General features: G+C 44.1%; 3 protein-coding genes across 7 annotated transcripts in view; 1 reads left to right on the top strand and 2 right to left on the bottom strand.

The window, feature by feature from the left end:
* The window catches only part of LOC102904309 (baculoviral IAP repeat-containing protein 1b-like), a 55855-nt gene extending 54133 nt beyond the window's left edge, over window positions 1–1722 (top strand). For all 3 annotated transcript variants that reach the window (XM_076552131.1, XM_076552129.1, XM_076552130.1), the window contains exon 15: window positions 534–1722. In XM_076552131.1, the coding sequence (XP_076408246.1) occupies window positions 534–898 (365 nt within the window). In that variant the 3' untranslated portion in view covers window positions 899–1722. The remainder of the gene's footprint in view (window positions 1–533) is intronic.
* A 5856-nt stretch (window positions 1723–7578) lies between these two features.
* On the bottom strand, window positions 7579–19897 carry Smn1 (survival of motor neuron 1, telomeric). 2 transcript variants are annotated; one of them, XM_076552138.1, is made up of 9 exons: window positions 19747–19897; window positions 17038–17109; window positions 16711–16830; window positions 15658–15858; window positions 15306–15452; window positions 12664–12750; window positions 11327–11437; window positions 9948–9998; window positions 7579–7892 (listed from the first exon to the last, which is right to left on the bottom strand). In XM_076552138.1, exons 1-8 carry the CDS (start codon window positions 19816–19818, stop codon window positions 9951–9953), a joined length of 858 nt encoding a protein of 285 aa, XP_076408253.1. In that variant the 5' UTR covers window positions 19819–19897; the 3' UTR covers window positions 7579–7892; window positions 9948–9950. The 2 variants fall into 2 exon arrangements, with proteins under 2 accessions (XP_076408253.1, XP_076408254.1); XM_076552139.1 differs by lacking the exon at window positions 17038–17109 and having other exon boundaries at window positions 19747–19872.
* A 6511-nt stretch (window positions 19898–26408) lies between these two features.
* The window catches only part of Serf1a (small EDRK-rich factor 1A), a 28042-nt gene continuing 26594 nt past the window's right edge, over window positions 26409–27856 (bottom strand). For both annotated transcript variants that reach the window (XM_076552142.1, XM_006994410.4), the window contains one exon: window positions 26409–26687. In XM_076552142.1, the coding sequence (XP_076408257.1) occupies window positions 26615–26687 (73 nt within the window). In that variant the 3' untranslated portion in view covers window positions 26409–26614. The remainder of the gene's footprint in view (window positions 26688–27856) is intronic.

The following is a 27856-nucleotide window of genomic DNA, read 5'->3' as shown; positions in this document are numbered from 1 at the left end:
TTTAAAGCCAAGCGTCGTAGCGCATGCCTTTAACCCGAATGTCAGAAGGCAGAGGTAGGAAGATGTGAGTTCTAGGTCAGCCTCATCTACATAAGTGAGTTCTAGGCCAGCCTCCTCTACATAAGTGAGTTTTAGGCCAGCCTCCTCTACATAAGTGAGTTCTAGGCCAGCCTCCTCTACATAAGTGAGTTCTAGGCCAGCCTCATCTACATAAGTGAGTTCTAGGTCAGTGTCATCTACATAAGTGAGTTCTAGACCAGCCTCATCTACATAAGTGAGTTCTAGACCAGCCTCATCTACATAAGTGAGTTCTAGACCAGCCTCATCTACATAAGTGAGTTCTAGGCCAGCCTCATCTATATAAGTGAGTTCCAGGCCAGCTAGGGCTATGTAAGTAGGACCTGGTCTTGGGGGGAAAATGCTGAGCAATCTCTGCCTTCATTGGTGGGTATGAAGTTAGTTAAGATAACCTTGTAAGCTTTACTCAAGTCCTTGGTATTTTGTCTTCATATTTTGGTTTGCTCTCTTTCCAGCCAAGGGAGCAACCAGCAGAGGTTTCCAGAAACTTGAAACCTTAGATCTTTCACTGAATCACAAGATTACAGAGGAAGGGTACAGACATTTCTTTCAAGCCCTGGACAACCTGCCAAACTTAAAAGTACTCAACATTTCCAGGCATCTCCCAGAATCCATCCAAGTTCAAGCCACCACTGTCAAGGCTCTGGGTCAGTGTGTGTCCCGACTGCCCAGCCTCATCAGGCTTCATATGCTCAGTTGGCTCCTGGACAAAGAGGACATGAAAGTGATTAATGCTGTGAAGGAGAGACACCCTCAGTCCAAATGCTTGATTGTTCACTGGCAGTGGGTAGTGCCCTTCTCTCCTGTCATTCAGAAGTGAAGGATGCAGCTGAAGATTACTGGAGGTCTCAAAACCCAATTTTCGAATACATTTCACTCTAGACAAGCATGGTGTCCCCAGTACTTAAGAGACTGAGACAGGAGGGTCAAGAGGTTGAGTCCAGCTGGGTTACATAACAAGACCTGCTGATGAACCAAATCCTTTACTATTACATACACAAGAATATTCTTAACCTGTCAGGCTGGTAACTGTTGGAAAGCCTGCACGCCCACATTGAGCTATGACAAGCAGTCCTTGGCAATCCTCGTATGGTCCTGTCTAAAGACTAGAGCCTCACTCAAGTTCATACCGAGAATCCTCCATTGCCAAGGTCAACAGGAAGGGTCAGAGAAAAGAACACTGATCTATGTAAAAGCCATAAGGAAGGAGCATTTGATGGAGGTAAGAAATGGCCAATTTAAGGATGAGTCCATCCCACCCATGATGAAGCACGAGTCGACTTTAGCACAGGATGCAGACAACTCTTTGCAGAGATGCTCTTTAGTCTTTGCAGGGCTTCTGTATAGTCACCAGTCTTGGTGTGGCCATGCTTGCTCACACCATCTCCCATCCATTGCCAATGTGAGGAAGAAAGTGGGCTTAGAGAAATCTGCTTTTGTTCCAGAGGCTTTTGAGAGTTACATATATTATGACAGCTTTATAATTTTGTTGGGAATCCAGTCCGTTTTATGTGATTTAATCTTGTAAGGATTCCTGGGTATATTAACTTGATTGTGATAATTGTCATTCCATACTGGTCACTGCTCTAGAGGTGGTAGGACCTGGGAGAATGGAGTCAATAAATGAAGCCGACTACAATCTCATGCAATAGCCAGCTTTATTCAGAGCATCAGACAATTTATACTCTGGGGGTTAAGGGAGGTCACCTAAGTAAAGTTCTCTTGTGTTCAAGTTGTAGACAATCACAAAAACAAGCCGCATGTGGCAAAACATGTTTTTCTATAGAACAGCATTTCTCAACTTGTTGGTCAAGACCACTGGGGGTCAAATGACCCCTTCATAGGGGTCACCTAGGACCATCAGAAAACACAGATATTTACATTACAATTTGTAACAGTAGCAAAACTACAGTTATGAAGTAGCAACAAAAATAATTTTATGAGCTGGGCGGTGGTGGCGCACGCCTTTAATCCCAGCACTCGGGAGGCAGAGCCAGGTGGATCTCTGTGAGTTCGAGGCCAGCCTGGGCTACCAAGTGAGTTCCAGGAGAGGCGCAAAGCTACACAGAGAAACCCTGTCTCGAAAAACCAAAAAAAAAAAAAAAAAAAAAAAAATTATGATTTAGGGGGTCACAACATGAGGAACTGTATTAAAGGACTGAAACATTAGGAAGGCTGAGAACCTCTCTAAAGAGGCAAATAAAGGATAATTTAAGCATTTAATTGAGTAACAACAGCAAGCAATAATGAGTAATCTGAAGTAAACTCAGTCCTATCTGCTACACCTAGGAGGAACACAAAAACATATTCCAAAAACAATTCCATGTTTTAAAGAAATCACAAGCACTCAGAATTCTCCTCACATGACTCCATTCTTGGACCATGTCCCAACACATAATGTATATAAGAAACACCTATGTACCTTAAATATATGCCTTTTATTTTTCAGTTATCCTACAATAAATCTTGGAAAAGATTCCCAAAGTTAAAAATAAAAAATAATTAGCATTGGTTATCTCTGAGAACTGAGGTAGGCGGTCTTAATTATTTCCTCCCTTTTGTCCTATTTTGTTTTATAAATTGCCTGTTATTTTAATATTTAATATAAAACTTCAGGCTTGAGGTGTAGTTCAAAAGTGTGTGCCTACATAGTATTCCTGAGATCCTAAGCACAATCTCCAGCACTACTGAAAATACATAAGAAAATCAGTATAAAATTAAGTAAGGCCTGGAGAGATGGCTCAGCAGTTAAGAGCACTGGCTGCTCTTCCAGAAGACCTGGCTCAGTGGTTAAAGGCAGTCATGGTTCTTGCAGATGACCCAGGTTCAATTCCCATCACTTCCATGGTAGTTTAGAGTCACCTGTAACTCCAGCTCCAGGAAATCCAACATCCTTTTATGGCCTCTCTGGATACCAGTTAAACACATGGTACACGCATATATATGCAGACAAAACACCCATACCCATAAAACAAAAAGTAAGTCTTTTAAAAAGAAAAAAGAAACATTTCTAGTAAGAGTTCAATGGTTCTGATTTATTCCTCAGCACTTAAAAAGGAAAAACAAAACTACTGAAATGTCTATTTCTGGTCACACACTCCATATCCCAACTCTGACTCCTTCAAATGGGCTGCTTTTCTGAATATCTGCTTCATTTTTTAAGTTTTAAAAAAAGCAAAACAAAACCAAGAAGTCAATTTTATATCAAAGAATAGTACACACAGAGCACAACTGAAATAAGTAACGATAACTGTAAACTCATAAAAATCTGTATTAAATATGATTTTACTAAGCTCCAAAAGTCTAGAAAACAACTTTCATTGGAAGAGTTCTTTACAAGCACGGGTAAGTGTTCTTTCATGCTTACATCCTCTCCCCCAAGCTTTTATCTCTTCCATCCCACCGAAACAGCTGTTTTAGCATCACCAGCGACCTCCACGTTGGTACATTCAATGACTGTGTTGCGACCTTCATCTTACTTGTCCTGTTTCCAGCATCTGAGCTACTGATGGGCTGGCTCATCACGGGTCTCTAGGAAACACCTGCTTCATCTGACCTTCGGGCCTCACTCCTGGTTTCCTCCTCAGACAGCTCCAGCTCAGTCCTCTGCTGTTCCTCTTTCAACCACTGGGGCAACTGAGTTCTCCTGACTGTGTGTGAGTGCACTTCCTGGAACACCTCATCCAACTGAGTGGCTTTAAACTCCATGCCTACACCACCTCCTCCATCTCCAGCTCTAGCCCTGGACTCTTTTTATATAACCCTAATGGGCATTGCACATTTCATATCTCCAAAGTGTGGTGATACTTTATTTGTGCTGAAATGTGGTGATATTTTATTTGTATGTTAATAAATAAAGTTTGCCTGGAGATCAGAGGAAATAGCAAGCCATTTTAAGTAACACAAAAGTCAGGCGGTGGTAGCACATGCCCTTAATCCAATCACTTGGCAGGCAGGGTCTCTGTGTGTTCAAGGCCACAGTAGGGAACAGAACCACATGTAGTGAGTGACACACACCTTTAATCCAAGTACTAACCATAGAGACCTGGAAGTCTGTACAGACAGGCAGTGACAAGGAAGTGAGGTAGCTGGGCTAAGAGCCAATGAGAGGGCAGAATAGCAAGGCAATAAAGGCGCAGTTAGACAGGAAGTAGCACACTTTGGAAGCTGCGGCGTGGTGAGGTAAGGTTAGCTGGTGGCCATTCCCTGATCTCTAAGGCTTTCATCTCTATATTTGGCTCCTATTTTATTTAATAAGACTGCTTAGAAATTCGTTTACACCAAAGCTAACTCTTGGCCTTCCCCTTCACTGAAGCACTCTGATGGCACCTTTCATCTCTTGACTTCCACTGGACTCCTCCAGTTGCTTGGGGAAACCCTTGGAGTTATCCTTAGCTCTCCTTACACCACATATGATCTACTGACAAATCTTGGCAATTCCACTTGCAAAATACAGTGGATTCCACATGGTTAGCTCACTGTGGTGAAATCTGCAGTATAGTTTCACCATGCAGTCAGAGGCTCCTCCTGGAGGTCAGGTCATGCTCCACCTCTGCCTCACTATTCTCCACTGGACTCTCAGCTAAAAGGAAATGCTCTCAACCTCACAGCAGCCTATGTATGGCCTGACCCTTGGCTCCTGCTCATCCCTATCTCCTTATGCCTCTTCTCACTCTGGCCACTGGCCTCCTTGCTTGTCCTTGAATATTCCACACACATTCTTAGGCAAAGGCGTTGCTGTTGCTTTTCCTAGGATCTCTCATGCCATGGTTTGGAAATGCAGTCCCTCCTGTGAGCTACTAGGAATGGGAACTTAACCTACTGTGCTTACAGCTGGGGCCTTTGGAAGGTATTTAGGATAAGGTCATCAAGATGAAGCTCCCACTGAATCCTAGTGGCTTCCTGAGAGGCCAAGTATGAACACATACACAAAACACACATGCACATACACAAAGCACACAATCATGCTCATTGCCTCTTTCGATATTATGCCTGATTCAAGCTCAGCACACTAGACAAAATCATCAGCCCTGAACCTCCAGAACTGTGAGCCAATATAAGCTTTCTAACCACCCCCTGTAGGCTATTTTCCATTTTGTGTCTGAGATGATAGAGTGCATGTGTATGCGTGGGTATGCATATGCGCATGTCTATGTGCCAAAGGTCACCACGGGTGTCTTGGTCACCGCCTGCACTGTTCCCTGGAGACCCTGGAACTTGGGGCTTTGAGGCTAGGCTGGGCCGACAAACCAGTGATGCTCTTGCTGTCCCTCTGCGCTGCCCTCTCCCACTGAGCCACCTCCATTGCCTACTGTCTTTAGTTCAGCCTTCCCTTTGTTGTTACTGCATCAGACGTGGTCTCATGTTGGCCAGGCTGGTCTTAAATGACGAATCCTACCACCTCAGCTTTTCAAGTAACTGGTGCTGTATCATATGCCAACATACAAGGCATCCTAGTTTCACCAAGAGCAATTCCCAGCACTTAAAAAAGTTGAGTATTTGCCAGAATGAATAACCTCAGTCCAAGTAAATGTATTGGGTACTAAAGGGGATAAAAATTAATGTTAATGTCTAATATCTGGTTGGAAGTTAACTGGATATATTAGTAATTAAATTTAACTTACAAAATAACCAATTAAGCTATGCCAAATCTATAATAGCCAATAGTCATGAAAGGTAATATTCCCTCTAAAAGCTCAAGTCATATTTTGCAAAGCTACTTACTAGATATTGACTATTCATTAATTTAATAATACTTACTTGACAGCTAATACGCTAGGCATACAGGGAGCTTAGTTAATTTAGTTTACATAGTCAAAACTTAGGAAAGGAATAGCATTTACCATATTGTTTTTATGGTAATGGAAATGAAACCCAGGGCCTTATATATGTAAGGCAAGCTCTGCCATGGGCTCCATCTCAACAGAGCTGATCTCATAACCTTTTCCTCCAGAGAAGCCTGAGTGCTTGACACCAACCCTCACCACAAGACTCTAATGAAGGTACACATGGAACTGCAAGGCCATGATGGGGAGAATGGCAGGGGCTGTGGTGATACATTGTGTACCCTAATAAAATCTGCCTGAAAATCAGAGAACAGAACAAGCCACTAGATTAAACATAGAGGCCAGGCAGTGGTGGCACACACCTTTAATCTTAGCACTTGGAAGGCAGAGATCCATCTGGATCTCTGTGAGTTCAAAGCCACCCTGAACTACATGAGATTGACTCAGTCTAGGAGAGAAACAGAGCCAGGCAGTGGTGGCTTTAATCCCAATACTTGGGAGTCACACGCCTTTAATCCCAGCACTAAGAAGGAAGTGATGGCAGGGCGGAGAAAGGTATATAAGGCATGAGGAGACAGGAACTAGGGTTTTTCAGGCTGAGGAGTCCTAGAGGTAAGATGTGGCAGTGGCTTGTTCCTTTGTCTCTCTGATCTTTCAGCATTACCATAATATCTGGCTCCGAGTTTTATATTATAAGACCTTTTAGGATTTGAGCAACAAGGGGCAACTGGGTCAGGCAGGAGGTAAGGAACATCAGGGGGACAGAGGGAGACTAGAAAGACAGACAAGGGAGATGCAAAGAGAACAACACAGCTTCTAAGAGACAACCCAGGGTGTGGTGCTGGGGATGTCCTCTGTACGCTGTGAATGGGCTGCTCTGATTGACAAGTAAAACACTGATTGGCCAGTAGCCAGGCAGGAAGTATAGGCGGGATAAAGAGAGAGGAGAATTCTGGGAAGGGGAGGCTGAGTCAGGAGATGCTGCCAGCTGCCACCACCATGAGAAATAAGATGTAAAAGTACAGGTAAGTCACATGGCAACTTACGGATTAATAGAAATGGGTTAATTTAAGATATAAGAACTAGATAGCAAGAAGCCTGCCACAGCCATACAGTTTATAAGTAATATAAGTCTCTGTGTGTTTACTTGGGCCTGAGTGGCTGCAAGAGCCGGGTGGACAGCTACATTGTGGTGATACTGTCTGTGATATCAGCATTTGGGGGTGGAGTCAAGAGGACTGTAAATTGCAGCAAACTCAGGCTGCATAACAAGACTCTTTCAAAAAAGTGAAGAACAGGGCTGGTGAGACAGCTCAGCAGGTAAAGGTACCTGCCAACCAATAACCTGGATTCAATCCTTAGAACCTACACAGTGGGAAGAGAAAAGACTTCACAAGCCATTCTCTGACCTCCAGATGTGAGCCATGGGGAACACACACACACACACACACACACACACACACACACAAGCTGTTCTCCGACCTCCAGATTTGAGCCATGGGAAACACACACACACATACAACCCAGAACTCACCTTGGTTCCTGGCTAGCCAGTGTAGCCCCTGTGACATGAACTAGCTTTTGTTCTCCAACCTTAAATTATCAATTTATCCCACCTTAAGAAACTACCCTTTACCCAGGTAATAAGTCTGAGTAGTTTTCTTCCTGTATCTTTAAACAGACTCAACTTCACTTTATGTATCCCAAAGGAAAATATTTCAAAAAAGGACTTTATTTGTTTGTAAAGGCATGAATAAAAATCTTCACACACTAAGGGAGTTACAGTTGTACAAGTGTGCTCAGTCACAGTTTTGGCAGACTGACTTCCATGTGCTCACAGTTCCACCATTCTCTTCCTCAAAGTGATCGTGCTCTAAACACACCCCACTGGTGAGTTAGGCCCGGACCCAGAACGGGAAAACACTGGTGATGACATCACTCAACCAAGAGTCCCCAAGATGACGATGAGACGTCTGTTCATATCGACCAGGGACACCAACATACCATCTCCTTGGCAGAGAGCTGAACCTGAATTTGAAAGAAAAAAGTCTAGGCAGTCACACAATATAAAAAGAAGAAGAAATTTCGTGTGTGTGTGTGTGTGTGTGTGTGTGTGTGTGTGTGTGTGTCAGAGACAACTAGTAGGAGTCGGCCCTCTCCTTCCACCCTGGGGACTGAACTCCCGTCATCATCAGGCCTTTGCCTTCTGAAGCATTTTTTTTTAAAAAGACTTATTTCTTTATTATATACACAGTGTTCCTCCTGCAGGCCAGAAGAGGGCACCAGATCACATTACACATAGTTGTGAGCCACCATGTGGGTGCTGGGAATTGAACTCAGGACCTCTGGAAGAGCAGGAGGGCTCTTAACCTCTGAGCCATCTCTCTAGCCCCCCTCTAGAGCATCTTGTCAGCCCCTAAATCTTATTTGCATACTGAATGCAAAAAATAAAAATATGCTAATATAAACATAATAGTAACTTTAAAAATTAAGGAATGCTAGTATTGATCTGTTCTACTAGAATTTAAAACATACTACAAATTATCAAATCATGTGTTAAGCTTTTCATTAAAAAGTAGTGACTGGGGGGCTGGAGAGATGGCTCAGAGGTTAAGAGCACCGACTGCTCTTCCAGAGGTCCTGAGTTCAATTCCCAGCAACCACATGGTGGCTCACAACCATCTGTAATGAGATCTGGCGCCCTCTTTTGTATACATAATAAATAAATAAATCTTTAAAAAAAAAAAAAAAGTAGTGACTGCTACAGTCTAATGAGTATTTTTTCAATACAGTAAAACTAAAAATTAGCCACTCAGAAGTATAATTTTAGGTGTCTCTAGAGTTAAAAAGGGAACTAAAAATATAATATTAGGTCCTCTAGAAAGTTACAAGAAGAACTCTATATAAACAGCCACCATTCCGGGGCCATGCCTGTCGGCTTCCTGCCATGATGATCACAGACTAACCCTCTAAAACAGTGAGCAAGCCCCCAGGTCAACGCTTTCTTTATAGGAGTTACCTTGGTCATGGTGTCCCTTCACAGCACCAGAACAGTGACTAAGACAAGAGATGATGCAGTGTATTGCACACTGCATCGTTTATCCAAGTGTGTGTGGGGGTCCTGGAGAGATGGCTTAGTGGTTACTAGCACTTACTGTTCTTGTTAGAAGACCCAGGCAACTTATAACCACCTATATATAACTCCAGGTTCATGGGATCCAGTGCCCTCTTCTAGCCTTGAGGGCATCAGGCATGCACATAGTACATAAACACACATGTAGGCAAAACCTCCAGGCACACAAAACAGTTTAACTTAAAATGCACGTGGGACTGGTGATACGGCTGGCGCAGTGGCAGAATGTTTGCTCCCTGCATGGGGGAGGCCCCAGGTTCAATCCCTAGTGCCCCCCAAACCCCCCAAAGCAGCAAGCCTGACTGGCCAGTGGCCAATGGCACTGCAATTATCCTCACACCCTAAACCAGATTCTAAACCAGGTGTGATACGGCGTATCCATAATCCTCGCACTCTGAGACCAAGGCAGGACAACATGGAGTTGAAGGCCAGGCTCAGAATCTTTTCTCATAAAGCATGTTTTGCCCACATAACCAAACCAACCACCAATCAGATATTTGGGAGATGACACTTTGACATCATGAAAATTCGATTAAGTGGGGATAGTTCAATATTTAATCTAATTTTTGGCAGTCTTTAGTGGGGCTGGGGAGAGGGCTCAGCAGTTAAGAGCACTTGCTACTCTTCTACAGGACCTTAGGTCAGTTCCCGGCACCATGTCACGGAGCTGACAACTACATGCAACTCAAGCTCCAGGGGATTCAACATTATCCTCTGGCTACACACACACACACACACACACACACACACACACACACACACACACACACGCGCGCACGTGCACGTGCACACGCACGCGTACACGCACACTTTTAAAAAATAAAATGTCTTCAGTATAGTTTTATATAAACTTTTTGACATTTCAACTTTTAAATGTTCAAAACACTCATTTTCCACAAACTATGAAAGTTATGCAAAGGTAAGATTAGTTCTTACAATAACAGACTTACTGTTTAATTTGTATGTGAGCGCTTTCCTTCTTTCTTATTTTGTCTGAAACCCTGTAAAGAGAGCAAATGAAAAGTTAAAAGAACAGGACACACACTAGATAAATGTGAATCAACAGTTCAAGCCAAGCATGATAGCAAGCGTGGGTGGGGCAGGGTGGGGGGATGGGGTGGGTACAAGAAAGGAGATCAGCAGTCCAAGGCCGTCTTCAGTTTCACAGGAGTCTAAAGCCAGCATGGGCTGCAGTAAACCCTGCCTCCTGCTGGGGGTGGTAACCCATGCCTTTAATGCCAGCACTCAGAAGACAGAGGCAGGGGGATCTCTGTGAGTTCAAAGCTAATCTGGTCTGCTTAAAAAACAAAACAAAACAAAACAAAACAAAACAAAAAGCCCTCGAGCCCAACTTAGCGACGCACACTTGACAAGACCAGCGTTTAGGAGACGGGCAAGAGGATGTTGACTTCAGGGCAGCCGGGCCAGTGCAGGTCTAAACTACACGGTAAGACCCTGCCACAAAGCCAGGAGACTGAGGACACAGCCGGGGCTGCAGCATCTGCCTGACATGCAAGGCTCTGGGTCTGCTCCCCAGCACTAAAGAACAACCAAATAAGTAGTCTGTTTCATGTGATATATCGTACTAATTTTATTTAATAAAATGCCATCAGAAAATAAGTGTGCATTTTAAAAAGCAGTCTACAGCATTCCGATATGCTTTAAGGTGACTGAGCCACGCTGGGCACGGTGGCACCCCTGTACCCAGCACCTGGGAAGTTAAGGCAGGAAGATTGCTGCAGTTTGGAGGGCGGCCTGGGCTATGGTGATTCAGAGAAACCTGGGCTACAGAGTGGGACCCTGCACCCCTGCAAACAAACAAACAAACAAACAAATAAACCAACCCCGAACAACAGAAACAAAGTGACAATCACAAAGTAAAATACTAAGCTGGAGTTCACTTTTTCTTCCCTCACTGCCAGTGAATCTCCTGACCAATGACGTGACCTCACTCACTCACTCACTCAAGCGGAGGGTGTAGCTCAGGGGACAGCACTCACCTCAGGTCCTACAGTCTGTAACCCCGCCCCCCACAAACAAAGGAACAAACCAAAGAACTCACTAAAGAGAAAGTGCTAGAGTTTAAGAGAAAACTAAGTCCTCAAAGATTGACTGTTGTCCTGGTCAGACTGGCCCCAGTGCCCTTCCTTCCCACTTAAATGCCGTCTACAATTATCCATGTGTGTCTGAATTGACATCCAAACAGCCATGAGATGTAGCGGAATGGTTTGTTTCCCAGGAAGCCCACAGAGCCCATTAACATTCTAGGGACAAAGGTCGTACAACTGCAAAGAGCATGCACATCAAGAGATTCCCAGGGAATCCTTACCATGTAATAGCCAGTATGGTAGCCACTCATGTACCATGAGATCAACATACTTCCCAGGGCATCAGTGTCATCCAGACAATCTGGAGATATGGGAGGGGGTGGAGGGATTATCTAGAAATGGAAAAATACAATTAGGAAAATATTGAAATCCAGGGATTCATTTTATATAGATACTAGTAGATATTAATTGTACCCATTCCTATACCCCATGAGATGACTTCTATTTAATTTTTAAGAAAATCTAGCACTGGAAGAAAGCAAGCCATAATAATAAAAGATCAACAAACTTAACAAAGAGCAGAAATAGTTCACATTTAATAATTAATATGGTTAGACTATTTTTGTTCCACTATGAAGCTATACATGAGACAAAACATAAGAGACTTAGTTTTTCACAAACGACACACACACACACACACACACACACACAGCATTTTTAAGGTCACTGTAAAGAACGATTTGAGGTAAGACATCTGCCCAAATCCCACCCAAATACAGTCTGCCCAAAAGCATCCTTTTAACCACTATTAGTATCTAAAAAAAATCTACCATTAAAAGTCCATTAAAGGGGTTGGGGATTTAGCTCAGTGGCAGAGCGTTTGTCTAGAAGCACATGGCCCTGGCTTCGGTCCTCTGCTCCGAAAACAAAACAAAACAAAACAAAACAAAACAAAACACCAAATAAACAACAACAACAACAAAAAAAACCTTTCCATTAGGGCCAGTTGGTGGTGATGCATGTCTTTAATTCTAGCACTAGGGAGGCAGAGGCAAGCAGATCTCTGCTAGTTCAAGGCAGGTTCCAGGACAGCCTGGGCTATTACACTGAGAAACTATATCTCAAAAAACAAACAAACAAACAAACAAACAAACAAAAAACAAAACACCAAAAAACAAAACAAAAAAAAATCCCAAAAACCACAAAGACAAAAACCAAAACCAAGGGGGGAAAAACGCCATTAGGATAAAAACAAAACAAAACAAAAACAACAACAACAACAACAAAATAAGCACAGGGCAATGATAAATGGTAGGACCAGAAGCTAGCATCCAGGTACTCCAGGAGGGCACACAATCTCTTCTGTATCATGAAGCACAGTCCTTTCTAACAGAAGCCACCACCTCAGATTGGATACCAACTACTGCAGGAAAGAAACACAACTGAGCATGGAGACGAGACAGGGAAAACACTGGCTCTGGGTGACAGAAGGGTCTTCAGAACAAAAATCTGAGGTGTCAATTTTTACCTGTTAGAATCTACCCTTAACTACTCCGATTTCCTGAATCTGCGGACTTCCAAACTGTCTGTAAAAGCTGTGCATGTCTTCTGTACTTACTGGTGGTCCTGAAGGGAACGGAGGCATCCAACATGGCAGGAAGGGGGGAGGAGGAGGTGGCGGTGGGCCATTGAATCTCAGGCCTGGCTATAAAGAATATTTCAAAGGAAATTAATATTTTAAAGGAAAATTTCTTCCTTCACTGAAAGGAAGAGTATTCAAAACCAAAGTAATAAAAATAGGACATGGAGAGATGGTACAGCAGTTAAAATCACCTGTATTCACACACACACACACAAACCCACACACAGACATGCACACATACATACACATAATTAAAAAGAAAGTAACTCTTAACTAAATGGTAGCCTCTAGGTATTTTCCATTTCTTTTCTCTAAACATTTAGTAAGTGAAGTCACAGTAAAGATCTGTAACTGCCTAACAAATCAGAGACAAGTATTTACCAAGATGATTTAATCCCCACTATCACATCATCTTTTTGCAGCCATCCTATTAGTAGGTCCACAAAATGGCTCAGCAGATCAAAGGTGCTCCCCACCCAGTCTGACAGCCTGAGTCTGACTCCCAGGACCCACCTGGAGGGAGAGAACCAACTCCCACAAGTTGTCCTCTAACCTCCACATGTACACAGCACCCACCCAAATAAATAAATAGAAAAAAAGGGAGGGGGGCTGGAGAGATGGCTCAGCAGTTATGAGCACTGACTGCTCTTCCAGAGGACCCAGGTTTATTTCCCAGCACCCACATGGCAGCTCACAACTGTCTATAACTCCAATTCCAGGGGACCTGACACCTCACACAGACACACAGACAGACAAAACACCAGTGCACATTAAATAAATATAGATAGATAGATAGATGGGTAATTTTTAAAAAGCTGTTTAAAAAAAAGTTCTGGAGGTCTACTTATATAAGCTAATTTAAAGTACATTGTGTATACCCAAAAGACAAGGTATATATTAAGATTCAAGAAACTCTACTACAAAATAACCTTCAATTAGAAAATTACCATAGAAAATCTTTTGTTGTTTTTTACATTTTCTAAAACAATTTATTTCGCTGTGTGTGCGTGCACGAGTGAGCACGTGCCATGGTGTTCACATGGAACTTGATGACCTTTGCAACCAGCTTCTCCCCTTCCACCAAGAGGCTCCAGGGAGTCGAGCTCAGGTTAGCAGGCCTGCAGCAGATGCCGTCACTCACTCAACTGCTCTCTGTCCCTTGTTTTCATTTTGGGCTCTAATTTTGTCTTGTCTTTCCTTCTTTTCTTTAAATCTGCATCACTACATAGCCCAGGCTGGTTCCAAACTCAGTAATCCTCTCCTCCAGCCTCTCCAGTGCTGAGAGCTGACAGGCAGGTCACTATGCTCATCTCTCAGAGAATCTTAAGGAAAGTGTTGAGTCATATGTGATTTTTAAAAATTATTATCTAGGGGTAGAGAGACGTTCAGTTGGGAGAGGACATGCCCCACAAACATGAAGATCTGAGTGTGGGCCCTCAGCACCAACAGGGCAAAACCAGACAAGGCAGCACACATCTAGAATCCCAGCACTGGGGAGGCAGAGACAGGATCCCTGCGGCTCTGTGGCAGCCATTCTGCTGAATCAGCAAGTGCCAAGCTCACTGACATACTCTGTCCTGGAAAAAGGGTGAAGAGTGATTGAGAAAGATGCTCAGTGTAGAGTTCTGGCCACCGCATGCACAAGTCAACACACATAACATGCACACATACAAACACCTAAGAACACACACACATGAATTATTTAAATAGCATACTCTCTGAGGAAAAATACAGCTGCTTGGTACCAAAGAACTAGCTAGTGAAGGTTCTAGCCATAACCTAGGCTATAATAAAATTCTTTTTAAAGTGGACTTTTACTATTTACAACCAAAACAGCCATAAAAGTGTTAACATTTTAACACTACAGTATCATCTGGGACAAACCAGATGTAGTGGCTGGCACATGCCTATGATCTCACAGCATTTAGCAGGTGGAGGCACATGGATCTAACATTTAAGGTCATCTTCAGCTTCATGAGACCAGGTATCAAAACAATAACAACAGCAGCAACAACAATAACCAAACAAAATCCCAGAAAACAAAACAAGAACAAACAACAACCAACACTGGGAGCTGCCTGAGATCGTGCCCACATTACAGGACTCTTCTCCCACATATCTATTACAGGTGACTCCGAACAACAGCCATCAGGCAACGACAGAGCAGTCAGTTTCTACCTTAGGAAAGTACACCAGGGCTGGGAGATGCTCAGGAACAGAAGGGGCTTGCTGCCAGGGCTGATGAGCCCAGTTCTACCCCAGGACCCACATGGCGGAAGGTGAGAGAGAGCCTATACCTGCAAGTTGACTTCCGACTTCCACAGTAGCATGTGTGCAAATACACACACACACACACACACACACACACACACACACACACACTACACAAATGTGATAACAAGGTTTTTAAAAAGGAAAGTGTACTAGTTATTAGTCTACTACCCCCTGGAGAGCTAATAACCCCCAACTCTTTACTTCACTCTTGCATTTCCTTTTTATGAATTCTGGCCTGGGAAGAGTACAATTTCATGGGAAAGCTATAAATTACTTAAAAGAAGAGCAAGGGTCCCAGTGGAAATTACTTCCTTCATAACTAATTTTCTGAACAGAACGCTTACCTTTCCTGGTCCCAATCCTGACCCTGGCATTGGGGGTGGTGGAGGGAGAAACGAGTTCCATGGAGCAGCTTTGGACTTGCTGTGTGGTTTACTTCCGAGGGATCTGGAGGAGTTTTCACTGTCGTCTGTTGAAGCTTGACTTTCATTCTTTATAAAGAAAAATAAACATTTTTGCTATGCAGAGGCAGAGCACTTGCCCAGCATTTGTATGGCCCCAGTAAAAAGACAATGAGAAGAGAATAGGGAGAATGAACTGTTATATAATGCCTCAGTGGGTCAAGTGACAACTGGTTATAATGCTTTTAATGTAGTTAGTCCCCGCCTTCAGGAACGGACATGTTCATCACCTTACCTCCTGAGTGCTCTGTTCTGCATGATTAGCTACTTCACAGGTTGGGGAAAGGAGATCAGACAGATTTTGCTCCTCTCTGTTTCCATATCCAGTATAAACCACAACACAGGTTTCTCTCTTAAAATCAATGGAAGCAATGGTAGCTGGGTAAACACAGCCATCTTCTGACCAAATGGCAGAACATTTATCACCAACTTTCCACTACAAAAGAAATGAAAGACACAGACGTGCACACGTTACTTCTTTGGAAGAGAACAAACCATAATCCAGCTCTCCAACTGCAATTCCAACCCTCCCATCTACTTAATTACCGACACTGCTCTTAGTCCCCTGCATGCCCTTTCCCCAGACAGACGAACGGCTGTAATGATGAACGGCTGCAGTGTACTCTACGCCTAAATGTGCCATGAAGAACAAACAGACCAAAAGTGTATGACACATCCAACACCAGCCAGAAAAAAGCAAGTGCTCCTCAAACATCAATACCCTTCCCCTTTGGGTAAAAATGACCTGACTAATGAGGCATCAAAATATTTACTTAAAAAAACAAACAAACTCAAAAACCAAACCAAACAAACAAAAATGTCAGCTCTTCTACATTGCTTTGTTCTAGTCCGGTGTGGGTTTGAGGCTGGGACACCCAGGGCTGGGTGTGTACTAGGCAGCTGCTCTACCACTGAGCTATATTCCCACCTCAGACCTCTGCTTTTAAATTAGCAGACCTAGTTACCAAAACTCTTGTTTTCCATAATAGCTTCTGGATTGTTGAATTGTGTGGGAAGAAGGGGGGGTGGGTAGAGTTACTGATCAGCTACACAACACACACTCAGAATGCAAGGAGCTCTGGGTTTAATACTCAGTACCACAGAAGGAATACATATATATACATATATATATATATATATATGATTGTATGTGTGTATATCATCTCTCCATCTCTATCAACTTCATAAAACAACACTGCTGACTCAGTTTACAGCCTCATTCACTCTAAATAGCATCAGCAACCCTTTCCCTCAGGCTGGGCAAGACCCTGTTTAATAAATAAATAACCTGTTTCAGGGGAGGTGTGGCACTCTTCTTTTGGTTTTTATTCTTCTTAGCAGGTTTTCTTCTGGCTGTGCCTTTTGGCTTATCTGAAGTTTCACAAACGTCACCATTCTTTAGAGCATGCTATGAACACAGTAATAGAAATAAATGCGCGTGTTATGAAGGAATACATTGTTAAAAAGTCACCATTCCTAACATGACTGTTACCACCATAAGACGATCTCAAGGTCCCATCACCTAAGAAGGCCTCAATTTACTCAGGGTTCCAGCCCCCCACCCCAAATGTATGACATGAGGAATTAAAGAAAAGAGTGGTTAAACATTTCATACCTTAAAGGAAGCCACAGCTTTATCATAAGCTTTTATCAATGCCGTATCATCCCAAATGTCAGAATCATCACTCTAAAGTGAAAAAAGAATACATATAGTTTATGGGCAAATAGCTTTAATTAAAAACATATGATAGAAAGTACTGGGGGATGGGAGATGTTCTTCATGGCCCCCCAGTTCAATCCTTAGCACTACTTGTAGTAATACATGCCTATAATCCAAACACTCAAAAGATTGAGGCAGGAGGATTGCTAAGGCAAGCTGAAGACAAGCCTGGACTACACAGTAGATTCCAAGGCAGCCTAGACTACAACACAAGACCCTGTCTCAAAAAACAAACAACAACAACAACAACAACAAAAAAAAACCCCAAAAACTATGACCTGTAAATTATAATGGCTCATACCTGTAATCTATAATCCCAACACTTGGGAGGCAGATACAATAAGGTCACCAAGCGTTCCAGGCCAGTCTAGTCTACATATTGAATCCCGGGCCAATATGGCTACAGAATGCAACCAATTCAAAAACAAATCAAAAGAGTAAAATAAACTTTAAAACCAGGTGTGGTGGCACACCCCTTTAACTCCAGCACATGGTTGGCTGAGGTAGGTCAACCTCTTTGACGCCAGCCTGGTCTACATGGAGAGTTCCAGGCCTGCCAGCGCTACATAATGAGATGTGTCTGAAAACAGAAACAACAACCAAATAGAATCTTCAATAAGTAAGATTACCCCTGGGAGTACAGGTATGCACCACCACACCGGGCTTGAAGAAGATATCGAGACAACAGATAAGCACAGGAAACTGTGTGGCTTAAGGAGAGAACCAGACCACGGGGGCTACAAGGCAAAGTTACGGTTGAGCTGTCCCCAAGAGAAGGAAAAGCAACATTGCCAAATGTTGCCTTGAATCTCTTCTCCCACCCTACACTCCAGGCAGGAAGCACACTTAGCATGCTACGAGGGAGCTCCTAATGTTTTAAACTTTGTTAGATGGAGTGTGCTCTGTTTCCCAGGCTAGCTTCAACCTCACAATCCTGCCTCAGCCTCTCAAATAGCTGGGATTGTCACAGGCACAGTCCACCAGCCAGACTCTCCTTTTCCCTGATATTTAAAAGTCTTTATTTAACCGGCCGGTGGTGGCGCACGCCTTTAATCCCAGCACTCAGGAGGCAGAGGCAGGCGATCTCAGTGAGTTCAAGGCCAGCCTGGTCTACAGAGTGAGTTCCAGGACAGCAGGACTGTTTCACAGAGAAACCTTGTCTCGAAAAACCAAAAAATAAAAAAATAAAAATAAAAGTGTTTATTTTACTCTTACGGAATCTCACTGTAGTTAGGCCTCGAGTGCACTCTGCGATCTTGAATTCCTGAGCCTCCTGCCTCCATCTCCCAAGTGCTTGTGACTGTAAGCGAGCATCATGAAGCCTGGCTCTGATCTTCCGTCGTACACACTTGATACACCACAAGTCTTCCTCGTCTTCCCCACCTCAGTGCATTGCAGTAAGTAGCAACTTTTCAGCTATCAGTTACCCTTCTCTCTCAAATTTTCTTACCGACTATTATCTGGGAAACTCGGTCCTTCTAGTTACAAAGCTCTATCTAGAACGCAGTATTTTAGTCTCACTGCTAACGTCTGGGTCTTGACCTACATTTGGAGCGTTGCAATGCCTCCTAACTGGTCTCATTGCTTCCGCCGGCCTGTCCCTGAGCCCGCACATCCCTCAGTCACCCGGGACCAAAGCGCGGCTCCCAGCCACGCCGGCGGATGGGGAGCAGCGTGTGGATCCCTCACCGTCACCCGGGACCAAAGCGCTGTTCCCAGGCACTCGGGAGGATGGGGGGCAGCGTGTGGATCCCTCACCGTCACCCGGGACCAAAGCGCGGCTCCCAGCCACGCCGGCGGACGGGGAGCAGCGTGTGGACCCCTCACAGTCACCCGGGACCAAAGCGCGGCTCCCAGCCACTCGGGCGGATGGGGGGCAGCGTGTGGATCCCTCACCGTCACCCGGGACCAAAGCGCGGCTCCCAGGCACTCGGGCGGATGGGGAGCAGCATGTGGATCCCTCACAGTCACCCGGGACCAAAGCGCGGCTCCCAGCCACTCCGGCGGATGGGGAGCAGCGTGTGGATCCCTCACAGTCACCCGGGACCAAAGCGCGGCTCCCAGCCACTCCGGCGGACGGGGAGCAGCGTGTGGATCCTTCACAGTCACCCGGGACCAAAGCGCGGCTCCCAGCCACTCGGGCGGATGGGGAGCAGCGTGTGGATCCCTCACCGTCAGGACCAAAGCGCGGCTCCCAGCCACTCCGGCGGACGGGGAGCAGCGTGTGGATCCCTCACCGTCAGGACCAAAGCGCGGCTCCCAGCCACTCCGGCGGATGGGGAGCAGCGTGTGGATCCCTCACAGTCACCCGGGACCAAAGCGCGGCTCCCAGCCACTCGGGCGGACGGGGAGCAGCGTGTGGATCCCTCACCGTCAGGACCAAAGCGCGGCTCCCAGCCACTCCGGCGGATGGGGAGCAGCGTGTGGATCCCTTACAGTCACCCAGGACCAAAGCGCGGCTCCCAGCCACTCCGGCGGATGGGGAGCAGCGTGTGGATCCCTCACAGTCACCCAGGACCAAAGCGCGGCTCCCAGCCACGCCGGCGGATGGGGAGCAGCGTGGGGCCCGAGCGCGCACCGGCTCGGCCTCGGCCGCCGCCTCACCTGGCCGGTGCCACGTCGGAACAGCACCGCGTCCTCCTGCTCCGAGCCTGCACCGCCGCTGCCCATCGCCATGGCAAGCTACCGCGGACGCTGCCGGGGCTCGCCCCGTGACGACTTCCGCCGCGAGGGGCTGCTGGGACCGGAAGAGCACGGTGGCCCGGAGGCAGCCGGGGCTCTTCCGCGCGCTTTAGGCACGTGGCTAAGGCGCTCCCAACTCACGCCTGTGACAGCTCTGCCCTCCTCTTTCTCCCCTTCCCTGTCTCCTAGCTCTTTCCCCTTTTCCCCCCTCTCGTTTTCTTCCAAGTCACTTCCTTCCCTCCACCCCCCCCCCATTTTTTTCGTTTTTCAATCAGGGCCCCTCACTGGTAGTTCAGCCTCGCTGTATAGAGTCCATGCCGGCCTTTGCTCCTCAGCTTCCCGAGTTTGGGGATTACAGGTTCTGTCAAATTTGTTTTGCCTTTTCAACAATAGTTCTAGTATAAAACAATGGTGATGGCAGGTAGCCCGATAAAGCTGCACAATAAGGGCGTCCTCTGCTTGTCGGTTCTTGAGGCACGCAGCAGTTACTGGGGGATGGACTGGTCCAGGGCCTTCCACTGCGGTGTGAGGTGTCCATTGCATAGTGGGTCCCAGGTGAGGGAGGCCGGCCGTTTCCTTGGTCGGGCATGTCTGGTAAGTTCTTGGGTCTGGTTTTCCTGATAGGATTTTGATACACTCATGGCCCCCATAGTTTCGATTCATCCCGATGAGCTTACAGATTGACTCCCTTGTCTGTCCTCGGGAATAAGTCACTGATCAATCCGTTCTAGCTGGCCCCTGACAGATGGTGACATTTCTCGGTGGACCCAGAGGCTGCAACCATTATCCCCCAAAATGGGGTCAGAAGCTGTTGGGAGGGTAGAGTTGCCAGAGGCAAGCAGGTCTGAGTTTGGGGCCAGCCTGGTCTACATAGGAAGTTCTAGGTCAGTCAGAGGTTCACAGTGAGACCCCGTCTCAAAGTAAAATGGAGCCTCCCAGGGCAGGGCACAGCCTGGCAAATACCACGTGTTTTAGACTATACGGAGCAACTTAGAGTAGAGCATAGCCAATAAGGCAACCCAACAGGGCCCAGTGAGATTTCCCAGAATAAAAAATCAGAACAGGGACCTACCAATAGTGATGGTAATAGACATCGTTAGTTAAGAAAGAATGTGCCCAGCTGTGGAAGTGGGTAAAATAATCTGGGAAGGGTACTGTAGTGTCCTGTCAGAATCTTCAGGAGAACTGTGGTCCCAAACATCTTTCTAAGGAGCTGAAAGATGATCAGTTGTCTATAAATTCTATGCTAATGAGAAATGTGGCAGGCCATTTTCTCATTGTGCAAACATAGTATACTTACATAAACTAAGAGGTCTACATGTTTTGTTTGTTTTCTTTTGTGGCAGAGGCTGTAACTTGGGACTTCACCCATGCTAAGTACATGTTCTATGACATGTGCTGTCTGTCTCAGGAAAATGCTACATAACAGGAGCTTTGTAGTCCAGGTTTGTCTCAAGGTCATGGTCTGTCTCAGCCTCCTCAGTCCTGCCTGGGATTACAGGAATAGAGTAGCACTGTGCCCAGCATTATACGATGTAGATTTTATGCAATACCTGTCAAATATGTCATCCATCATTGACTTCAAAGTCATTATAGGGCAAATCACTGTACCTTCAGAAAGAGTATTCACACCTCATGAATACGAAATTCCATTGCTAGGTATTACTTAATAATTATTATTGCTTATGACCACCATATTTCTATTCTGTAAATTCTCATATGGGGCTGGGTATTAGCAGTAAAATGCTTGTCTAATATGCATAAGAACCTAGGGTTGATCCCCAGTGTTTCATGGAGAAAAAATTATGCTAGTATTATTCATAATATTCATAATAGCCTTATACTGGAAGCAATGCAAGTATCTGTGCCCCTAGCTAACTTAGGGAATAGTCACACAACAGAACACTGTACAACAATGTCTCAACAACAAAAACCCATGGTTTTTTCTTAAAAGAAGTGAATGTATAAGGTAAAAGCTGTATGAAGTATTAGATAATTCTAGAAATTAGATCTTTGTAGAATTGAGGCTGCTTATTCTGTTGCTTCAGTGGTTTTTGTTTATTTGAGACAGGACCTTGATAGGTAGCCCAAGGCAGCTTCAAACTCAGGGTCATCCTACTGCATCAGCCTCCCAAGACCTGGGATTATGAGTATTCACCACGACATCTGTTTTCAGTGGTGCTTTTATGGATGGGCCATTTCTGAAATATGTTCCAACTTGTAATTATGACATAACAAATGTGTTAGCAGATAAAGTTGAACAAGGCACTTGAATAAATGTTCTGGCCTGGCGGTGGTTGCGCACGCCTTTAATCCGGAGGCAGAGGCAGGTGGATCTCTGTGAGTTCGAGGCCAGCATGGTCTCCAAAGCGAGTTCCATGAAAGGCACACAGAGAAACCCTGTCTCGAAAAAACCAAAAAGTAAATAAATAAATAAATAAATAAATATTCTGAGTGTTTAGATTTTGTGGTTATTTGTTGTGGCACTTAAAACATTTTCATTGATTTGTTGTTGTTGTTGTTGTTGTTGTTGTTGTTGTTGCTGTTTTGTTTTTCAAGACAGGTAGTCATGGCTGTCCTGGAACTTGATCTGTAGACCAGGCTGGACTTGAACTCACAGAGATCCACCTGCCTCTGCCTCCTGAGGGCTGGAATTAAAGATATGCTCTACCACCACCTAGCTTTGAACTTTAATGAAATAGTTTATTTATTTAGTCATGAATGTAAATTTTTTAATTTTTATTTTTAATTATGTGTATGTGTGTGTGTGTGCATGTAAGGGAAAGTGCCCACAGAGGCCAAAAGTGTCAGATCACCCAGGAGTTACAGTTACAGGTGGTATGAACTGCCTGACATGGGTCCTGGAAACTGAACCCAGGTCCTCTGCAAGAGCAATACATGCTTTTAACTGCTGAACTATCCATCCTTCTGATTGTCTGATATAGTGTCTCACTCTGTGGCCCCAAGCTCCTGCTAATCATCCTGCTGAGGCCTCCTGAGGGTGAGATTACAGGCATGACACACTATACCTAGCTTGGTTTTTGTTTTTTATTTTTATTTATTTCTGTATTTACTTATTTATTTGGCCTTTTGAGACAAGGTTTCTCTGTGCAGCCTTGTGTTACAGGATATTTGCACACTGTGTGAAGGTTTATTGCTGTGATTGGTGTAATAAAAAGCTGAACAGCCAATCGCTAGGCAGGAAGTATAGGTGGGACTTCTGGGCAGAGAGGGGAAGTAGGAGGAGGAATCTAGGCATGGGAGAGAGACACAAGGAGACACTAACAAAGCAGGATTTGTGGTACATGATGGAGCGTAGATTAATAGAAATGGATTAATGTAAGTTATAAGAGCTAGTTAAAAACAAGCCTAAGATAAGGCCGAGCTTTCATAATTAATAAGTCTCTGTGTTATTATTTGTGAGCTGGTGGTCCAAAATAAAATCTTACTACAGCTTTGGCTGTTCTAGAACTCACTCTGTAGACTAGGCTGGCCTTGAACTCACAGAGATCCACCTGCCTCTGCCTCCTGAGTGCTGGGATTTAAGACATGCACCAACACTGCCTGGCTTTGTTTGCTTTTGAAATAGGTTATCATCTAAAGAAATAATGGATTTAATAAGATAACATCTGTTGTGGAATAATCTTTTTGTACACTGTAAGTATGTACTGCTGTCATTGTTAATAAAGAACTGACTGGCCAATAGCTAGGCAGGATTTTGGGGGCAGAGAGAACATTAGGAAGAAGAAGGGCTAAACCAAAGAATCTTGAGGAGATGTGGAGAGGAGATGAACTTGCCATACTGAGAAAAGGTACCAAGCCATGTGACAGAGCATAAATAAGAAATATGGGTTAACTTAAAATGTAAGAGCTAGTTAGTAACAAGCCTTAGCTATCGGCCGAGCATTTATAATTAATATTAAGTCTCTGTTGTGGTTATTTGGGAACTGGTTGATGGTAAAGAAAAGTCCGCCTACAAATATGTGCCCTGATTATGATGCATCACTTCTTGAAACCCCTGACAGAAATGGTAGTAATATACAAATCTCATAATCTGGCAAATCTATATTAGGGGTCTATTGCTCCAGAAATGCGTTTGTTTTCATTGTATTTGTATTTGCATGTATGCAAGTGTCTGTCTGTGTGTACACCACCCATGGGAGGTGCCCATGGAGGCCAGAAGATGATATCAGATCCCCTGAAGCTGGAGTTGCAGTTGAGTGTGAACCACCTGATGTGGGTGCTAGGCACTGAGGAACCTGGAAGAACCCGGGAACCTCTCTAACCTCCCATGCCTCCAAGCTTTAACTGCTCAAAGTGTATGTATCTTCTAATTTATAACAACCACCAAATCATGTTAAACTTTTATTTAAACATTTTTATTATACTTAGGTATTTACTTATAATGTGGGTGGGTGTGAGGGAGTGCGTTCTGTCCTTGTACTGTGTGGTTTTGCAGGATCTAACTCAGGTCATCAGGGTTGTGCAGCACCTGCAACTTACTGCCGAGCCCTCTCTCCTGGCCCAAATCATATTTTAAGTGTGTGTTCTTTTGTGTGTGTGTGGTGGTAGGGATCAAACTCAGGGCCTCAAGACCGGAGGGTGGGCCCAGGGATGTAGCTGGTTGGTGGACTGCTTGCCTAGCATGCATAAAGTCCTGTGCTCATCTCCATTCCCTATTACTGTGTAAACCGAGCAAAGTGGACAGCCTGTAATCTCAGGTTTTGGGATAGTCAGGAATATCAGTAGTTCAAGGTCATCCTTGTGGTGATATTTCGTTGTACTCTAATAAAACTTGCATGAAGATCAGAGGACAGAGCCAGCCACAGAGGTCAGGCAATGGTGGCACACACCTTTAATCCTAGCACTCAGGAGGCAGAGATCCATCTGGATCTCTGTGAGTTCAAAACCACCCTGGACTACACAAGATTAATCAAGTTTAGAAGATAAACAGTCAGGCAATGGTGGCACACACCTTTAATCCCAGTACTTGGAAGTCACACACTGTTTTTGCGGGGGGTGGGGGTGGGGTCTTTTCAAGACTGGGTTTCTCTGTGTAGCTTTAGAGCCTGTCCTGGAACTCACAGAGACCTGCCTGCCTCTGCCTTTCAAGTGCTGGAATTAAAGGCATGCGATACCACCACCCATCTTGGGAGTCACACTCCTTTAATCCCAGCACGAGGAAGGTTGAGACAGGAAGTGATATGGCTGGGCAGAGAAAGGAATATAAGGCGGGAGGAGACAGGAATTAGGCCCTTTCAGCTGAGGACTCAGAGGCATTCAGTCTGAGGATTCGTGAAGACAGGATCTTCTCTTTCTGGCTGAGGAGTCGGCAAGGTAAGAAGTGGCCCTGGTTTGTTTCCTCTGATACTCCAGCATTTACCCCATATCTGGCTCCAGGTTTTTATTATGACCATTTGGGATTAGTGCAACACGTCTTCAGCTAAATATCAAGTTCAAAATCAGTCTGGGATACAGGAGACCTTATCTAAAACAAAGCAAAACTCCTATACCCAGCCCCAAGTCCCAGGTTTTTGAGTATGCATGTGTATGGAGGTCAGAGGTCAGAGGATGATTGGACCAGTCTTCCTCAACTGCTATTTGCCTTACTTTTCAAAACAAGTTTTTTTTTTTAAATTAAATTTTTAAAAAATAATTATTTTGTGTGCATTGGTGTTTTGTCCACATGTCTGTCTATGTGATGGTGCTAGGTCCCTTGAAACTGGAGCTATAGGCAGTTGTGAGCTGCCATTTGGGTGCTAGGAATTGAACTCTGGTCCTTATGAAGAGCAGCCAGTGCTCTTAACCTCTGAACCCCATCTCCAGTCTAGGGAGCAGCATGTAATGGCACACAGGTAAAGCCATGGAAAAATGTGGTGACATATAATTAACAGAAATGGGCTGAGTTTAAGTGTAAGAGCTAGTCTGTAGTAAGCCTGAGCTAATGGCCAAGCAGTTTTAATTAATTATTAAGCCTCTGTGTGATTATTTTATAAAAGGCTGTGGGACTGTGGGTGAGAGATTTGTCCTGACCGCCTTTTTTTTTTTTTTTTTTTTTGGCCAGACGGGACACAGGAAAACTTCCAGCTATGATCAAGATTCTAGATTTATATAAGAGATGGTACTGGTACTCCTGAATCACATTACCTATTGTTGCTTGCATCTGAAGTTATCTCCCAGAGCTCATAGTTAAATGCTTCTTCCCCAGCTTGTGGGCCTATTTTGGGAGGCTATGGAACCTTTAGGAGATGAGGTCTAATGGAGGAAAGAGGTCATTAAGGATAGGACTTTGAATGCTAAGCAGGTTCCTCTCCAGACCTGGATTCTTGGTGGGATGAGAACAGCCTCTGCTATGTGCTCTTCCTACCATGACCCGAGCTGCTCTGCTCTGCTCTCCTTTCTATGAAAGGAGTTAAGTCCTCTGAGACCGTGAGCCAATTTGTTCCTCCCTCAACGACACCTTGTCAGGTACTGTGGTGCTAGCAATGCAAATGTAACTAATACCTAGTTAATAAATTACATATCACCTATTTAATGAACAATATAAATGTTCTCTATTGATAAAAATAATATTCACTAGTATATCACATGCATGGTCAGTACTTTATTCTTTGAAGAATGGTCTTAAAACATCATATTAAGTAAGGCTGAAAAGTAAAGTTTAAAATAGTCAGTTTTATAAGGATAAGTTATGACACATGTAATGATTAGTCACTCTGAGAAATTCTGATCTTAGAGCTTATGATGCACCCACTGGCAATAGCACCCACGTTTTCCACAAAGCCAGTCATCATTTTTCTCTTGTCTGCATAGATTTCTTCTCATTGGCTATCTTCTGCTTTTGCTGCATGATCTCAGAGTCCCTGTAATAGAGGAAAAGGTATTAAGTTTTCACAGGAAAACTGGTTTTATGCTATCATTGTTTTTTATATATAACCTTTTTGGTACAATAAAAGACAACTTAAAAGAAGACATAAACAGTTATGTTTTTCCATTTTCATGGATGTAGACAAATAGAAAAGCAAAGACTGGAAAGAATTTGAACACCTTGCTACTGTTATCATGGCCTTGGGCAAATAATCTCAAAGCTCTTTCATTTTGATGGGGAGAAGGGAGAGGGAGAAGACAGAGTTCCACTGTGTAACCATGACTGCACTTGAATTCACTGTGAAGACCAGGCTGGCCTCAAACTCATAGAAATCTACCTGCCACTGCCTCAGTGCATTTAGGAAGTCTCCTATATTCACTAACAGATACCTAGGACTACAGTATAAATGTTATAATTCTCTGCTGTTTTGTTCTGTTTTTATTTTTTTGAGACAGGGTTTCATGTAGCCCAGAGATGGTCTTCAAACTGATACACAGTCAAAAAGACTTTCAACTCTTGATCCTCTTGTCTCCACTTCCTGAGTGTTGGAATTACAATGATCCAGCTTATTTAAAGCCCCAAAATCAAATAATCAATCTTGAAAATTTACTCTAAAGAAATTTGTGGTATTTGAAGAATTTTCTTAACCTTTGTATCTCCCTGGTTGAATTTTTTTTTTTTTTTTTTTTTTTTTTTTTTTTTTTTTTTTTTTTTTTAGCTGAGGACAGAACCCAAGGCCTTGAGCTTGCTAGGCAAGCACTCTACCACTGAGCTAAATCCCCAACTCCCTGGTTGAATCTTTACACGTCATGTAACTATGAACTAGGGCCAAACTACCTTAGCTAGGTGATCCATGAGTTAGTAGGACCCAAACTTACACATATATTTTCAAATGCCTTTTTTATAGTTAGTGGTTGCTGAATGTGGTAGTGCACTCCCATAACCCAAGTTCTTGGGAGGTAGAAGCAGGAAGATAAGAAGCTCAGGGTCTGACTCCACCACATAGGAAGTTCCAGGCTAACCTGGGACAGATGAGTCCTTATACATCCTCTTCCTTTAAAAAAAAAAATCCCACAAAACAGAACAAATAATATTTAATGACACTAGGCATCAAATCCAGGGCCTCATTCACAGGTGAAGTACTCCATATTTTTAAATATACTA

The sequence above is a fragment of the Peromyscus maniculatus genome, chromosome 15 (genome assembly GCF_049852395.1).
Source record: "Peromyscus maniculatus bairdii isolate BWxNUB_F1_BW_parent chromosome 15, HU_Pman_BW_mat_3.1, whole genome shotgun sequence".
NCBI classification, from domain to species: Eukaryota; Metazoa; Chordata; class Mammalia; order Rodentia; family Cricetidae; genus Peromyscus; species Peromyscus maniculatus.
The sequence above is the reverse complement of the archived record's forward strand: the minus strand, read 5'-3'. Positions and strand labels throughout refer to the sequence as shown.